Source organism: Mastigoproctus giganteus, chromosome 7 (assembly GCF_048544385.1).
Source record: "Mastigoproctus giganteus isolate SK-2022 chromosome 7, ASM4854438v1, whole genome shotgun sequence".
In the NCBI taxonomy this organism is placed as follows: domain Eukaryota; kingdom Metazoa; phylum Arthropoda; class Arachnida; order Uropygi; family Thelyphonidae; genus Mastigoproctus; species Mastigoproctus giganteus.
Window position 1 is genome coordinate 111,977,153 of NC_143581.1, and position 17,103 is coordinate 111,994,255.

At 41.6% G+C, this 17,103-nt stretch overlaps 1 protein-coding gene across 1 annotated transcript in view; it reads right to left on the bottom strand.

The window, feature by feature from the left end:
• The window catches only part of LOC150083150 (DNA excision repair protein ERCC-6-like), a 382,705-nt gene that overhangs the window by 226,836 nt on the left and 138,766 nt on the right, over positions 1 to 17,103 (bottom strand). Inside the window, exon 5 of the mRNA XM_090377075.1 lies at positions 15,390 to 15,525. Coding sequence (XP_090233201.1) covers positions 15,390 to 15,525 — 136 coding nt within the window. The remainder of the gene's footprint in view (positions 1 to 15,389; positions 15,526 to 17,103) is intronic.

Below are 17,103 nucleotides of genomic sequence, written 5' to 3' on the forward strand. Positions count from 1 at the left end.
AAACACGATCGAAAGCCTTTGAGATGTCAAGAGCAACTGCTTGTGTTTCACCGAACCTTTCCATTGAAGTAGTCCATAAATGGGTAACATAAGCCAGAATATCACCAGTGGATCGACACCGACGGAATCCATACTGGCGATCGTTGATCAGACGGAAGGTTTCAAGGTAGTTTAAGAGTTGGCGGTTAATTGATTTCTCCATTACTTTAGAAAGAGTAGAAGTAATTGCAATGGGACGATAATTGGATGGGAGGGATTTGTCACCCTTTTTAGGAACTGGCTGGATATGAGCAAATTTCCAAGCAGAAGGAAAAACACCTTTGGAATAAGAAAGTGAAAAAAGGCGGCAAAGAATAGGAGTAAGTTCAGGAGCACAGATTTTGAGAACAAGTGGAGAAATACCATCAGGACCTGGAGCTTTCTTAGCATCAAGATTCATCAAAATCCTTCTGATATCCTTTTGACGGAAGACCACAGGAGGCATTGAATGGACCGTGTTGGGAATGGTGGGAGGTGTTTTACCAAGTTCATTAATATATGAGCTGGAAGAAAAATGGGATGCTAGCAGGTCAGCTTTATCCTTGGCTGAAGTGACAACAGAACCATCTGGTTTGGACAGAGGTGGAAGCAGAGATGGGCAAAAGTTGCGGCCAATAGCTTTGGCAAGAGACCAGAATGCTCGGCTACCATTAGGGCAAGAAGCAAGTTTTCTACTCTTAGCCTGTTCAAACTCTAGTTTGGACTGATTAATAACTGCTTTACAATTGTTGCGAGCTTTGGTGTAGGCAGAAAATGAAACTGAAGAATTAGAAACAAGCCAATTACGATATGCAACATTCTTCTCTTGAACAGCCTTAGCACATTTATTGGAAAACCAAGGTTTAGATAAAGGACGAGATTTTAAAGTGGAGTGTGGGATAAAGGATTCCATTCCTGCAAGAATAATTTCACTGACACGATCTGAGCAAACGTTGACATCAGGAGTTTTGAAACAGTAATCTGACCAAGGAAAAGAAGAAAAGAAGTCTCGCAGGTCATCCCATTTTGCATTCTTGTAATGCCAAACAACACGAGGTTGGGAATAGCCATGAGATAAAGGTTCCATTGGAGAAGAGACAATCACCAAGTTGTGATCTGAATTGCCTAAAGGACCTCTCACTTCGACCGTGTACTTAGAAGGGTTGTTTGTGAGAAAAAGATCAAGCGTATTGGCTGTATGATTCGGATTGTCCGGTATTCTTGTAGGTAAATGAACAATCTGTGCTAGGTCATTAGTAATTGCAAAAGCCTCAGCATCTCGACCTGCTGGGTCGGTGTGACTAGAAAACGGAAGCCAGCTGGAGTTGTGAACATTAAAATCACCAAGGAAAATTACCTCACTGTTAGGAAAGTTGGACTGGAGAAAGTCAAGTTGCAACGAGAGGAAGTCAAAGAGCTCCAAGTGATTAGTGGAGTTGGGAGAACGGTAGAGACAACAGATGAATTTGACACAATGAGGTAGAGAGATTTTAAGCCAGAGAAGATCAAAGAGAGGAGATTCCAAATTGCCAAGTCTCTGACAGGGAATATCAGAACGGACATATGCACAAGTACCACCTTTGAGGCGAAAGGAATCATACAGCGAATAATTTGGGCATCTGAGATGAACAGTAGTTGAATCAACCGATAACTGAGATTCTGTCAGAAAAAGTACATGGGGTTTGGCAGACTGCAAGTGGAAATGGACATCGTTGAGATTAGAAATGAGACCACGTATATTTGTGAAATGAATTAGGAAATCCTTGGGAGGTTTAGATCTTTTCGCAGATAAGCTTGTTCTATTAGTTTGACAATTCATGGTGTATTCAATAGTAAGAAAAAGTGGGTGGGACATGCTGTATGAAGTAATGAAATTTTTGGATATGGCGTACATGTGGGAAGAATATACCCAGATCCTTGACATAACGTGGCCTCGACAATGCTCCCCGCATACACACTACTCGGACTCCCTCCAGTCACTATCTGGCAGAGTAGAGGTAGCAAGATTATACACTAGCTGATCCGGAAGCCTCCTAGAGAGTTACCAATAGGTTCGGTCCGGTGTACTAACTAGCGGCCGGCCTGCGAAAACCGTTTTAGAGCTGTACCCTCGAAATGTAAGGAATATTGGATCTCGCCACAACGTTCATCATAACCTCAAGAGTCATCAATCATACTGCATGATGGAAGAGATAGGGAAGGGTTGACCGGAACTTAGCTCTAGAGACTAAACATGGGTTCCACCACTTCAAGCCTCCAATAAGCAAAGTGGTGGTATTTCACCGGTTGATGAGAGTCATCTACCACCTAGTACTGCCTGGTAACATAGAGGGGCGGCATTCCTCCATGTGGTGTGGGCGCCACACCTCGACCCCTGCTTACGTTGGTTCACACCTGGGTGGTCACCCACCATGTGCTTGTGCATGGAGGTTATACCCAGGATTACTAACAGTCCCACCATCGTGAAGGTGCAAGCAGAGGATTTGGTTGTCACAGACCGTCCGGACTTCGCCGAAATTAGGTCCACTTGACTTGAGTGTCACCCGAATATCAGTTCCATCAGCGTTTTAGACTCCCAGGTAGCAAGTACAGCTTGTCTGGCATATCTGAGAGAATGTCTGTGACAACCTCAAGGACCAAACCGCGTTCACACCGCTTTTAACAGCGGTGTGAACACAGCGGGGACTGCAAGATAATAGGTACACTAATCTCCCAATGACGACTTATAATGCCGTTTCTCGCTTATTTACAACTTGCAAAATATCTGTTTATAACTACCATATTCTAGTCATTCCTTGAATTTTTTTGATTTTTGGGTTTTTTTTTTTTTTTTTTTTTTTTTTTTTAATTTGGAGTCTTGAAGTGGCTCGGTTAATCTAGAGTCTGCTGTATGAAGTTTTGGGATGGGCATACAAGAGGTATATCAACTTTTTTGTATATTCCTTTGTTAATACATTATAATAGCCAATAAAAGTGTGCAGATAAGCTATTCCATTAATGAATGCATTACTGAACTGTATTCCTGTCAAGTTGATTCTGCATTACTTTGTTGATCATTATTTTGATATACTTGGATAAATTCCATCTGTCCCAGATTATACTCAGTGCTTATGTCATGCCAGGAAAAGGAAAAATGAGAGGAGGTGTGTGTTATAGACCCAATGAATCTGATGAGTATAATGAGCAGTTGTGCAGAGAAATAGTGGGCCAGTAAATCAAAGTGTCTTATAATGGGGGATTTTAATTTCCCAGAGATTGACTGGAATTTATGGATTGGTCACTCGCACACTAGCAAGGCTTTTGTGGATTTATTGGATGATTGTTTTCTACAGCAGCATATTCGGGTGGCAACTAGAGGGAGTAATACTCTTGATCTGATTCTTGATCTTGATAATGCTAACTTATAACTGAGAGAAAAGTGAAAGAAATTGTTGAAGTTAAAATTAAATAAGGCACCTGGGATGAACAGAATTTATCCAATTATATCAAAATAATGACCACCTTCTTCAATTAATTTTTGTCAATTCGACAGGAATACAGCAAACAGAGAATGCATTCATTAATGGAATACCTTATCTGCACACTTTGATTGGCTACTATAATGTATTAATCATGGAATATACAAATATACAAAAAAATAATTTTGATAACATATACAGCTGGCCCTCATTATAACGCGGTTCGCTTTATGCTGATTCGCTATAACGCTGTTCTTACATTATAACCCATATCTGACTATAAGGCTGTCACAAACCACTATAACACTCTTTTACAGATTGCATTTTTGGCAAATTTAATGAAAATGTTTCCCACGCCGACTTGAGAAATATTCCCACGCTAATTTAATTGCAGTAGTGACTTGTTACGTATTCCGAGATCGATATTTTAAAAAATTATCAAGTATATTGCTTGTAATAGTCGCATTATATGCATTTATTCGAAGTCTAGTGATCACTAAGTACAGTATTATAGACATCGTGCGTAACGGACAGTTTACTTGAACATTGTATCGTAATTAATGCAAACCAACGCAGTTACATTTTCGAAGAGTTAATAATGGCGGACAAGAATGAAAAAGCAACAATGTCTGAACACAGTACGAAGACTATAAATGTAAGAAAAAGACTGAATTTGAAAATTAAATTAGTCGTTTTGAAACGAATCGATTCCGGTCAATGACAAGCAGATGTGTGCCATAATTTAGGACTGGTGAGTTTAAGTGTAAGAGCAATTATAAAAAATAAAGAATTAATTTTAGCAACGGGAAAGACAGCTGTTCCACTGCAAATAATTTTATTGAAGATAATATCCAATGCAGAATTCAGTTAAGTTAAATATAAAAAAAAAAAAAAAAGAGAGAGAGATTAGCCTATATGGTGATCTGAAGAAAACTCATCTAAAAAAAAACATGTGGAACCATTTAACGCTAGTAAGGGCTAGTTGAACAGATTTAAAATCCAGGGAGAAGCTGCAAGTGAAGATCAAGGAACCGAAACTTTCAAAAAAAGAACTTGTTAAAATTATTGAAGAGGTGTATTATATGTTACATTTATCAACAAGTGTTTAACATATATGAAGCAGGACTTTTTTGGGAATGAATGCCTAAAAGAAGTTTCATATTGAAAAAAAAAAAAAAAAAAACATGCCAGGTTTCAAAGCAGCGAAGGATCCGTTGACTTTATTGTTGGGCGGAAACATTGCAGGAGATTTAAAATTAAAACCGCTTTTAGTTTACCATGAAGAGGGCCAAAGTACAACCCAAAATCGACACATTTTTCATGATTAAATTCCTCAATTAAATTAAATCAATTTAAATAAATTAAATTCATGATTTTAATTGGAATTTGTAGGTATCTGATCTTGGTGATTGCAGTGTTGCGTAGGTCGTCACAGAGCTGGTAGTCATACATGAGGTGCTGCCAGCTCTCTAATCCTCCGCAAACATAGGTGGGGTTGTCTTGGATCTCAAGGAGTGATAGCTTTGCATTAATGGCCCCATGGCCTGTGAATAGATAAGTTGATTGTAAGCCAGGGGAGAACCAGTTGAGTGACGTGGGGTATGCCCAAGTCACATTAGGTATAAATTTTCTCGTGATGTCCCCAGTAGTGGGGACATCTCCTGCCACATCACAGTGTGACAGGAGAGTTTTGCCATCTCTCCTCCCACACCTATATTAGGTGTGCGTTCATTCTCCTCTTCTCTGATTAGCATCCGGGTCTGTTGTGAAGTCCAGGCAGGTTTTTGAAATGCCTTTCGTATGGTGGTATAGAAGTCCTCATGTGACTATTTCCAGGTCCAGTGGGAGTACTCCAGCAATGACTTAGAGAGTGTGGTTACTTATAGTATTGCACACACGGGTGATGGACAGTAGTATGGTTCTTTGGGTGGAGTCTATTAATCGCTTATTGGAAGTGAGTGTGGCCTTTTGGAACCATACTCCTGCGGCATACATTAAGAAGGGGATGTATACAGCCTTGTAGAAAAGATAGAGCATGCGCTGGGTGAGGCCCCAATCCTTTCGGGTGACTCTCGCGATCATGGCTGTGTAGGATCTGATTTTTTTGCGGATGTATTTTATATGCTCCCTGAAGGTTAGTTTGGCGTCTAGGATCACACCCAAATATTTCAACTGTGCAGAGAATTTAATGGTTGTATTGTTTATCTTTATTTGTGAGGGCTGTCTGATTTGTAAGGTGCCTTTGAGCAACACTGAGTTGGTCTTTGCTGGGGAGATGTGCAGCTGATTGTGTCAAGCCCATTGCTGCAATTTGTCCAGGGAGGTGTTGGCCATGCTTTCCAGTTCTGCTCGTGAATTTGCCATAACGGTAATGATGAGATCATTGGCGAAAACCTGAGTTTTGACCTCGCCATGATTCTGGATAAGGAAGGCGTCCAGTACGATGTTCCACAGTAGGGGGGCCAGGACCAAGCCCTGTGGGCAGCCTCTGTAAATGTTCCTAGTCAGTGTCCGGAAGGGGGCTTTCACTGTGATTTCTCTGTCTGGGAGGTAGCTTTGGATGAGATTGTAGAGGTTCCCGGAACGAGTGTCCTGAACCTCGTCAGGACACTCGGCCACCAAAGGGAGTCGAATGTCCCGGCGAAGTCCACAGAGATCACGAGGAAGTGTTTTTTGTTGCATGTGGCCACTTTATCCAGTAGGTGCTGAAGCGCATCCACTGCCAAGTACCCCTGTCTGAAACCAAACTGGTTCGTGGAGGAAAGCCCAGCCCTGTCATAATGCTTCAAGAGTCCGGGGTATAGAAGGTATTCTAGTAATTTGCTTATTACAGTGAGAAGGGTGATAGGCCTGTATGAGTCTGGAAGGTCTGGAGGTTTGGAAGAGTTCTTTAAGATTAATTTTACATTAGCCTTCTTCAAATCTGTTGGGAAGGTTCCTGTTTGAAGGCAGTTGTTATAGAGATTGAGGAGAAGATCGGGTGTGAGCTCGACTACTTTTTTAATCATTTCTGGTTCAAGCAGGTCCAGTCCTGGGCATTTGTTTGAGTTTAGTGAAGTATGGTTCTGCTTCCTGGGTCTGATAGGCATCGTTTTGTTGGCACTGATGCTTCTGCTCCTGGGTTGTCATGTCTCCACTCGGGAGTCAGGTTGTAGCAACTATCTCACCCCTGGGGAGTTTGTTTGTAGTAACTTTGTGCACAAGTCCCCAAGGGTCATTGTTTCTGGTAATCTGAACGAAGTGCTCCCAGCATTCCTGTTTGGCTCTTTGTATTTGGACAGTGTACATGTTTCTTGAGGTCCTGTAATTTTGCCTCATGGCCTCTACTTCCGCAGCCAGCCAGGTTCTTCTTGCTCTTTGGAAAGCCTTTCGTCTGGTTTGGGTCTCCTTCCTAAGTCGCTGCAGTTCCCTACTCCACCAGGGTACCGTGCCAGGGACCGGATTTCTCTTAGGTATTGCCGCTTCGCCAGCTTGTGTGATCAACGCTGTGATTCTTTTTTGTAGTATGTTGGAGTCGTGTTCGGTCAGTAGTTCTTCACGATGTTTCTGTTGTTCAGCAGTCAGTGTTGCTGTGAAGGTCTCCCAGTTTGCTTTCCGGATGGAGAATCTTTCATGAATCTGCCTTGTGAGAGGAGGTTGGTTAACTGTGCAGTTGAGGTGGAAGATGATAGCTTGATGGTATGAGGTGGTCCATGCATCATGCACTGTCCACCCATTAATATTATCTTGCTGTGTTTCTGGTAGTCATTGTCACAACTATGGTTGTCTCCCTCATGGTGTTACAAAAGGTCGGGAGGTTGTTAGGCTGATTCAGCACCGTGATGGGGGAGTTTGCCAGGAATTCCTCCAGCCTTTGCCCGTTTCTGATTCCCCGTCAGTCTGCTGTGTAGCTGTGCCAAACTGGCGACCTGCAGTTTGCATCAGTACTTATAATAATCAGTGTTCCTGGCAGTGTGTCCAGGACTGTTTGGAGGTACCTGACCGCAAAGGTGATATCTTCCCCAGGACGGCAGTATAAAGCAACGATGCAGTAGGAGCGCAGGACGGTGAGTATGTGGGCCCAGGCCGCCCAAGCTGTGCAGGGATGCGTGATCCATGTTGCACTTATGTCTGGGTTCCTGATCACTATTGCAGCCCATGGGGTGTCATCTTCCGGTTTGAATAATTATACAGTTCAGTGGATATCCTCTGACTGCCTTGAAAATAGTATATGGCTCTTGTAGGATGAGGATGTGAATATTCTCCTCATCCGCTTACAATCTGACCTGATCAGCCATTGCTCTGGCTTTTTGCACATTAATTTGCAGAAAGGTGACCTGGGTATTGTTGTATGCCCCCATAGTCTAGTCGGGCTTGGTAGAGACTCTTGACTTTTTGATACGCTGGACATTTATAGTCCCTGAGTGAGTGTTTGAAATCCATTTTGAGACTTTTACAGTTGCTGCAGGTTGGTCCTTCAGTTTTGTTTGGGCAATTGGCAAAGGAATACCCTTTGGTAGCGCAGTGGCCGCAGGTCAGTTCAGTGTGTGTATGTGCAAGTGCGGGTGGTGTGCCCAAACTTGCAACACCTAAAACATTAGGGGATCACCGCCCGTTCCTGAAAGCGGTAACTGCTCCAATCGATAAAGATCCTAGGCTGTCTGGCAAGAGCCTGCCAAGCCACCGGGGCAAGGTCTAATATCCAGTTTACTCTGGATGGGTTTCTCGATGGCATACTGTATATGGGAGTGAGCAATTTCAGAGTCTTGGTCTGGTAGGGTGTGCACCAGGTTCTGTTGGTATATCTCTTCTACAATTTGGTCTCGAGTTACATCTTTTTCAGGGGCGCCTCCATAGCCAGGTGGGCAGGAGCAGCAGTGCATAGCACACACTTCTTGATTAGACCGGGGTTCAAGCCCGTGCCCACCAAATATGGAGGATGCAGAAAGGTCAGGGAATAACCACCGCATATCCCCGGAGCAATATGGCCTTAGTTGCTAATGCTCCTAAAATCCAAATAACAAACAACAACAAACATCTTTTTCCAGGTCACAGATCACTATAATCAGTCCTTTCCTTTTCGGGGCAGTTGCAGACAGTCCTAAGTCGGGCATCCTGGTATTTTGTAATATTTTTTCCGCCTCTTCTCTTGTTTCAGTCTCGATCAGGACTCCAGCATTACTGGTCTTCCTGACCGCTCTTATTCGTGTGTTTTTAAGCTCGTCTTGGAGTTTGGTGATGACTTGCTCCTTTAGTTCTTCAGCAGTTTGACTTTCGTCCAGGGCTATTGGTCGTAGCACCACCAGATTTAGCTGTGGCAGGAGTGATTTCCTCTTGGGGAGAGGAGGTACAGTGGACCAGTTTTGCTGTGCATTTTCTGTGGTATTCCTCAGCACTTGGGAGTATGTGGGTGCACACTGTGGCATTTGTTTTGCCCCACATTCCACCGTAAGCTTGCAGTTTAGCATTGGTCCTTTTGCTCTCGAGGTAGGCTTCGACGAGGAGTGCATCAAATTTGTTCCACAATGTTATTATTTGAGCCCTTAGTGCAGTGGTGACTATTTGTTTGCTCTTTAAAGACGGATTCCAGTGCAGTTTTCAGGAACAGGGATTTTTTCATATATTGTACCCTCGGGTAAGGTATGATCCAGGGAGGTTTCCTGTCATCGCTAGTCTCCTTTGTTCCAATCACTGAGGTTTTCCTGCGTTTTCCTTATCGCCACCTGGAAACGGGTTTCTCTTTCAAGTTTTGGTATCGAGCCTTTTTTTTTTTTTTTTTTTTTTCTTATCTGTTTGGAAGAGGTTCCACAACGGGGATCCATCCCTTTGTTCTGTTGGTCTGTGATGATAGTGCATTTGTTGCCTTGGGTTTCCCTAAGAGGGTCTCTGCTTTTGTCCATGTTCCTTTCCATACCACTATTTCCGGATAACCGAGAGTCGTCGGTTTATTGGGATTTCCTCTACTATCGAGAAGCACCGTGAGCATTATGAAAAATGAAGTCAGCCACAAGTGCATAGCACAAAAAGAAGGCGAGTTATGAGCCTTTAAGTTGTTGGGCTATCCCCCTCAGTCACTTGTGGGTGGGGGGGAATAGCCAGGTGTAAAAATAGCCCTAGAACAACGGAACTAACTACTTCCCTATGGGGTTTTTGGGCGTGGTGAACACGATGGTGGCATTAAAAAGACAGTAGAATCTACCAGAGAAAGGTTCAACCTTTACCATGGAAGGTCTATGGCAGAGGGGGGAGCATATAAAAGTCATTATTTTTAGGTAAAACTAACACACAGTTTAGTGGGAAATGTTGAGACACGAATTTTGTCCAAGGTTACAAGCACCGTTGCACCTCTCAAGTCAAGACCAAGTAGAAACGTGGCTGGTCGCCTCTCTATATCCCAAACATCAGCCACATGGTGACCATACAGTCTGACACAAAGAATACAAATAGTGACACTTCAAACAGCCAAATTCCCAACAAAGCACAGAAAGTTTCTCACCTTGAGAGTCCACTGGAGTTGAGGAATCACTGTATATACTTCTGATGAGAAAAACACTTTAAACTGAAATCCACAAGGGAGAAATGAACAACATGTCTAGCAACCATATTGACAATCGTGAAGGCAGCCATATTGGCTCTACCTGATGTGATGTTTAGGTAGGTGGTAGACGACACATGGATGACTTGACCCAGGGTATTCCAGCAGAACGTCGCCCAAAGCACGACACCACCACCAGCTTGTTTTCATCCCACAGTGCATCCAGGCGCCATCACTTTCCCAGGTAAATGACGCACACGTACCCAGCCATCTACATGGTGCAACAGGAAATGTGATTCATTGGACCAGACTACCTTCTTCCAATCACTCAAGGTCCAGTTTCGATGCTTGTTTGCCCATTGTAGGTGCTGTCACCAGTGAACTGTGGTTAGCATGGGCACTCGGAGCAGCCTGTGACTACACAGCCCCATTTACAGCAGGGTTCAATGTACTGTGTGCTGTGACACATTACTCCCGTCACCAGCATTCCAATTACCGGTGAGTTGTGCCACAGTCACCTTTCTGTTGCCACGTACCATCCAGGAGAGCCTTCACACACCTCAAGCATAGACGAGCCATGGTCGTCCAACATCTCGCCGGCGGTTTGTGGGTTTCCCCTCCTCGCACCGCTTTCAGTAAGTACTAACCACGGCTGACCATGAGCATCCCACCAACTGTGCCGTTTCGGATATGCTCTGATCCAGTCGTCTGGCCATTACAATTTAGCCTTTGCCAAGCTCTCTTAAGTCCTCTGCCTTTCCCATCTGAAGAACAAGAGTAACACTGCTTAACAGAGCTCAGTATCAGGTGTTTTTTATACCATGTCCTGATCCGCGCACATACCATAGTTCACCTGCAGTTGCTTCGATTTGCATAACAACTCACTGGTCATAATGTTTTGGCTCAATGGTGTATATATATACTTTTACATATTATGTAAAACTCACAGAAACAAGTTCATACATGAATCTAGCAAGAGATATCATTTGTAATAAAAAGTTTGAAAGACAACTTAAAGTTCAACCTTTCAAACTTTTACTTACTTGCTTTATTGCTTACTTTTGTTAAACCCAAGTTCCCTAGATCTAGTTGTTCACTGGAGAGAATATCCATTATCATTATTCATCTCACTGTGTGAGATAAAACATACATAGACCAATAATAATCTCTGAAGAATTGGACCTAAAACAAATATCCTATAAGTTCAACTTTAACAACAGAACATACCCCCCCCCACCCTAAATCCAGGATCTCTATTAATGGAGATGGGCAGTCACACACCCGGATTTCCAAGTGAAACCCCTTTCTTTCCCTCTCTTTTTCCCCCCGCCAAAAAAAAACATCTACAATTTCCAAATTCCCAAACTATAAGTTGATCCCATCAGTGGGATCAACTGATGATATTGCCAACAGCAAATTCAAAATGGGAAGCATTCAAAGAACTTATCGTGGAAGCTACTAGGCTTTACATACCAACTAAGAAATATTGTTCAAGGTTTAGGCCTAAATGGTTGTCAGATGAACTAATGAGGCATATGGCAGAGAAGAAAAATGCATGGGATACATACAAATTAACACGTGACACGGAAGCCTATGATAGATACAAATTGATCTGTAACCAAGTTACAAAGGAGGTTAGGCAGGCGAAGGCAGATTACGAGAGATCCTTGGCAAGGGATGCGAAGAAAAACAGCAAAGAGTTCTTTACTTATGTAAACTCTAGAAGGAAGGGGATGAATCAGATTGGTCCACTTGAGATCGATGGGTCAACTGTTGATGACCCTGCTCGGGTAGCTAACAAACTAAATGAATATTTTGCATCGACATTCACACATGAGGAGTTATTCAGCGAGGGGAATGCCAGAGGTGTATTCAACTCTAGCAGTAAGCTAGAGAATCTTGTAATAACTGAGAGCAAAGTGGAGGAGAAATTGTTGAAGATAAACACAAGAAAGGCACCTGGGGTGGATGGGATCTATCCAGTTATATTAAAGGAGGCAGCAAAGGAGGTAAGCAAACCCTTAGCCATAATTATGAGAGCTTCCTTGGACTCAGGGGAGGTACCCATTGACTGGAGATGTGCAAATGTGACCTCAATTCACAAAGGGGGATCAAAGGCTGACACAAGTAATTATAGACCTGTGAGTTTAACTTCTGTTCCCGGAAAATTAATGGAGGCACTGGTGAAAGAAGCACTGCAGGATCATCTAGACAAGACTTCAGTTATAGCTAGGACACAGCATGGTTTTGTTAAGGGGAAGTCTTGCCTGACCAATTTGATTGGATACTATGATGCAGTCACAAAAGAACTGGATGCAGGGAATAACTTTGATATTATATACTTGGATCTTAGAAAGGCTTTTGATACTGTTGCACATGGAAGACTGCTGCACAAATTGGAGCAGTGTGGCATTGGAGGCAAGTTGCTGCTATGGATAAAGGGGTGGTTGAGGGGGAGAAGACAGAGAGTGGTAATCAATGGACACTGCTCATCGTGGACTAATGTTATTAGTGGAGTCCCTCAGAGTTCAGTATTGGGGCCTTTATTGTTTTCTGTATTTATAAATGATATTGATGATGGTATATCAGGCTTAATGTCCAAGTTTGCAGACGATACAAAGGTTGGCAGGGTTGTCAAGGACACTACTGACACTATGCTGCTGCAACAGGATTTGGAAAGGTTGAGCAGATGGGCTTCGAGGTGGCAAATGAAGTTTAACATTGACAAATGTAAAGTACTACATATGGGAAACAGCAACCCCAGAGCAACGTATCAACTCTGTGGTACTACACTGACAGTGGTAGAGAATGAAAGGGACCTGGGGGTGGTGGTGCAGGCAGATATGAAGTTCTCTGAGCAGTGCAGACGAGCTGCAAGAGTAGCTCATGGTGTATTGTCAATGATATATAGGAATTTTTCTAGCAGGGATAAGGAGGTGATTATTCCCTTGTATAAGGCAATGGTCAGGCCACACCTAGAGTACTGTATACAGGCCTGGAGGCCTCATTTCAGGAAGGATGTAGAGCTGCTGGAACGAGTACAGAGAAGGGCAACTAGATTGGTGAATGGGACAAAGGGGTTCTCTTACGAAGAAAGGCTTAAGTTTTGCAAATTACAGTGTCTGGAAACTAGGCACCAGCGGGGTGATCTGATAGAGGTGTACAAAGCCTTGAATGGTTTGAGCATGCTCAATGCTGATGGGATTCTTCCTCTAGCTCAGAAAAATCACCTGAGAGGGCATAAATTCAAATTGAGGAAAGACAGATGTAGGATAGATGTGCGGAAATTTGCCTTTAGCCAGCGGGTGGTTGGTGGGTGGAACAGACTTCCATCCCTTGTCGTGGAAGTTGATAGCCTAAATAAGTTTAAGGCTCAGCTGGACAGGTATTTCGAACGAACAGAGGGGTGAAGTGGGAGTGGTTATTTTTATTTATTTATGTTACTTTTTTTTTTTTTTTTTGGCTGATGCTGCATAAGCTTGCTTTCTTGCATCAAATGCCTCTACTAATGCTAATGCTAATAAGTGTAATATGGTGAGGCGAGGAATTTTTCCCCTCCACCCTCATCATCAGCCATTTTCAATACACTGCAGGATGAAGGCCCCTCCAGCAACTTTCCAGTTCCTTCTGTTTTGTGCAACGGCCATCCATTTACTACCCACAAACTCATGAATTTCATCTGTCCATCTCCGTTGTTGTCTTCCGGGTTTTCTAGCTCCTCTTGGGTACAATTCTGTTATTTTCTTAGTCCATCTGCCATCTTGTCTTAGCACTGTGTCCTGCCCAAGACCATTTTAGTTCTTTAGTTTTGATAACAATGTCCTTACTTGAGGGTGCTGCCTAATCCATGTGTTTCCCTTCTTATCTAACAGTCCGATTCCCAATATAATTCATTCCATTCTTCGCTGTGTAGTTCTCAGCTTCTCTTCCATTCTTTTGGTGAGTGCCCAAGTTTCACTTCCATAAGTCATGGTGGGGAGTATGCACTGGTTCATTATTTTACGTTTCAGACAAATTGGGATATTGCTCTTCAGTATGTGACTATATTTCCTAAATGCTATCCATCCAAAATTTATTCTTCTCTTGACTTTCCAACAGAGTCCTGTTTCATCAAAATTGAAAATATGATCCTATTTATAGACACCTTCTTCAATTATTTTTTGTACCACAGGTGGAAATCGCATTGCGGCTTCCTCATTTGCACTTGCAGCTTCACCAGACAGCTTCACATTGTGAAAAGAGTAGCAGTGTTTGAAGCCACTACTAGCATTAAAAGGAGCCACTTCTGCAGGATTTTTTGATTTCTTTTTAAGGTCTTCATATATAGCTAGTGCTTTCTCTTTCACTGTGAGTAAGCTTGATCCGATTTTTTTTTTTTTTTTTGGTTTGGTCTTCAATCCATGTGCTTAGCAGTCTTTCCATTTCTTCAGGCATTGTTCTCATTGACTTTGCAGTACTTGAAGTTGTTCTAGCTATACACAAACTTTGATTTTTGAGGCATTGTCTCCGATGGTGCACAATGTGGATTCACTTAAGCCTGTTTCTCTCATTTCTTTCAAAACATTTTTGAGTTTCTCTTCTATACTTAATGCTTTCCTTTTGCACTCACTGCTTGGCTTCATGGAACCAGGATGCTTAACCATGTCTGGGATGATCTATGAATAATTTTTATAAAGAAAAGTTAACAAATGCAGAGAGCAGAGAACGGTCCAAAACCCACACTTGTAGGATAACACATACGGATGAACTGAGGTAAGAGATGCATGAAGTTTGTGTGTGTGTGTTTTATGTATAGCTGCGCAGGTCGCTACGTTAAGCTTTGTGCCGGGTTTTGTGTTCACCTGGTGTTACATGCAGACAAAATCACACATGGGCCAATGTGATAATCATGTTATACTCGCATTTTTCCCTGATATATCTGTTGCATTGGAGCAAATTCGCATTGCTAAAATGTGTGTTATAGCAGAACTGACACTATTATATTTATTTTCAATATATTCAATAATTTAATGAATCTTATCTTATCTTATATATAAAAGTAGTGACTACCTGAATACAGGAACTTACATAATTTAACAGCATTGGTCAATTTGTAATAATAAATTTTAAAAAATATGTATATTTATGATTTATAATGCAGCCCACAAACACCTTTCCTTCCTGAATTGGCTCCTCATGCCAAAAAGGTTGCTCTCCACTGGTCGAATGCATTATAAAATTCTTTTAATAATTTATCTGGTTACCTAGCAACAACTCTTACTTCAAATGTCAATTCTAAATGTTTGTGACTGTGAATTCATAATACTGTTATCACAAAAAAAAAATAAATAAATAATTCAATATGTCTTATAATTTTTTAAAAAGTTCCCAAGAGGAATTCTGTTATAATATCAGTAAACCTTTGTTCCAGTATATGATCCAGAATCGTGCAAAATGGCAACACGAAAGGGAGGCCACCACAAGTGAAATTCTTTCACCCACTGATGCATAACAGTAGTTGGACATATTAACACAACTGGACCTAAACCAGCAAACCTGAAAGAACAAAGCTTACTCTCAGCAAAATAAATTGTGTAAAAAAAAAAAAAAAAAAAAACACAGTACCTAAATCTATATTTTGGAATATTTATTTTGTTTTATTTGTTAGTGAAGAAAATGAGCACAAATCTCTAATCATGACTTTAAATTAGGTTCTTACCACAGTTGATAACTACAATTTAAAACACTATTATCTACAATAATTACCTTTATAACACTTCTGGAACCTATACCAGTCACATGCACAACTTAGTAATCAAGAAGTCCAATAAAGTAAGAGAAGGGAGATGATTTTATGGTAGGTATGTGTGTGAGAGAGAGAGAGAGAGAGAGAGAGAGAGAGAGAGAGAGAGAGAGAGAGACCCAGTAACCTATCCAACCCTCTAAAGATAAGTTCTCTTTTAGTTATGAACATGGATTTTAAACCAAGTTAAAAATAATTTTTTCATTATAAATTTATATTCTGTTCTATTTATATTTCGAAAAGCTGCATCCATAATTCATCAATATCCCTCCTCACATTTCTATTTATTATCTTATCTTTAAATTTCCTTATACACATGATTTTGATAACCCCCGATAATTTCAAATGTTTTTATATTAAAGACATAGAAGCCTCCATAGACGCATCTACTATCTCTAATACTTTTTGGTATTCCCCAGTTTACAATACTCACCAACACTCATTTCATATAACCTTGCTGTCTCCACAACATAAATTTATATCAAAAATTAACATCAGGGAGAAAGGATCAGCATAGTAGTAGTAGTAGAGGCATGTGATGCAAGAAAGTATGCTTATGTTGCATAAGCCAAAAAAAAAAAAAAATCATTTCACATATCCATTTCCTCTAAAAGTTTGTTCAGTTCCTCCGTGAATTTATTTAAGCTATCAACTTCCACGACAGATAGAAGTTTGTTTCAGCAATCAACTACCCACTGGCTAAAGGTAAATTTCCACACATCTATTCTACAATTGTCTTTCCTTAATTTGAATTTATGCCCCCTCAGGTTTGTAATCTGAGAAAGAGGAAGAATCTCGTCAGAACTGAGCCTACTCAACCCATTCAAGGGCCTTATACACCTCAATCAGAACACCTTGCAGGTGCCTAGTCTCCAGACACTACAATTTGCAGAACTTAAGCCTTTGTTGGTAAGAGGACCCCTTCGTTCCCCTCACCAATCTTCATTGCCCTTCTTTGTACTTGCTCAAGCAACTCTACATCCTTCCTAAAACGAGGTCTCTAGTACTCAAGTATGTAGTACTCACGGCGTGGCCTAACCACTGCCTTATCCAAAGGGATAATCATCTCATTTTCCCTACTAGCAAAATTTCTGTATATCGATGACAACACCCCATGACCTGCTCTGGCAACCTGTCTGCACTGCTCAGAAAACTTCATATATGTCTGCACAATTACTCCCGGGTCTTTATCATTTTCTACCACACTAAATGTAGTACCATACAGTTGGTACATTTCTCTGGGGTTACTTCTACCCATATGCAGCATTTTCATTTGTCACTGTTAAATTTCATTTGCAACTTCTCGACCCATCTGCTCAACTTTTCTAGAT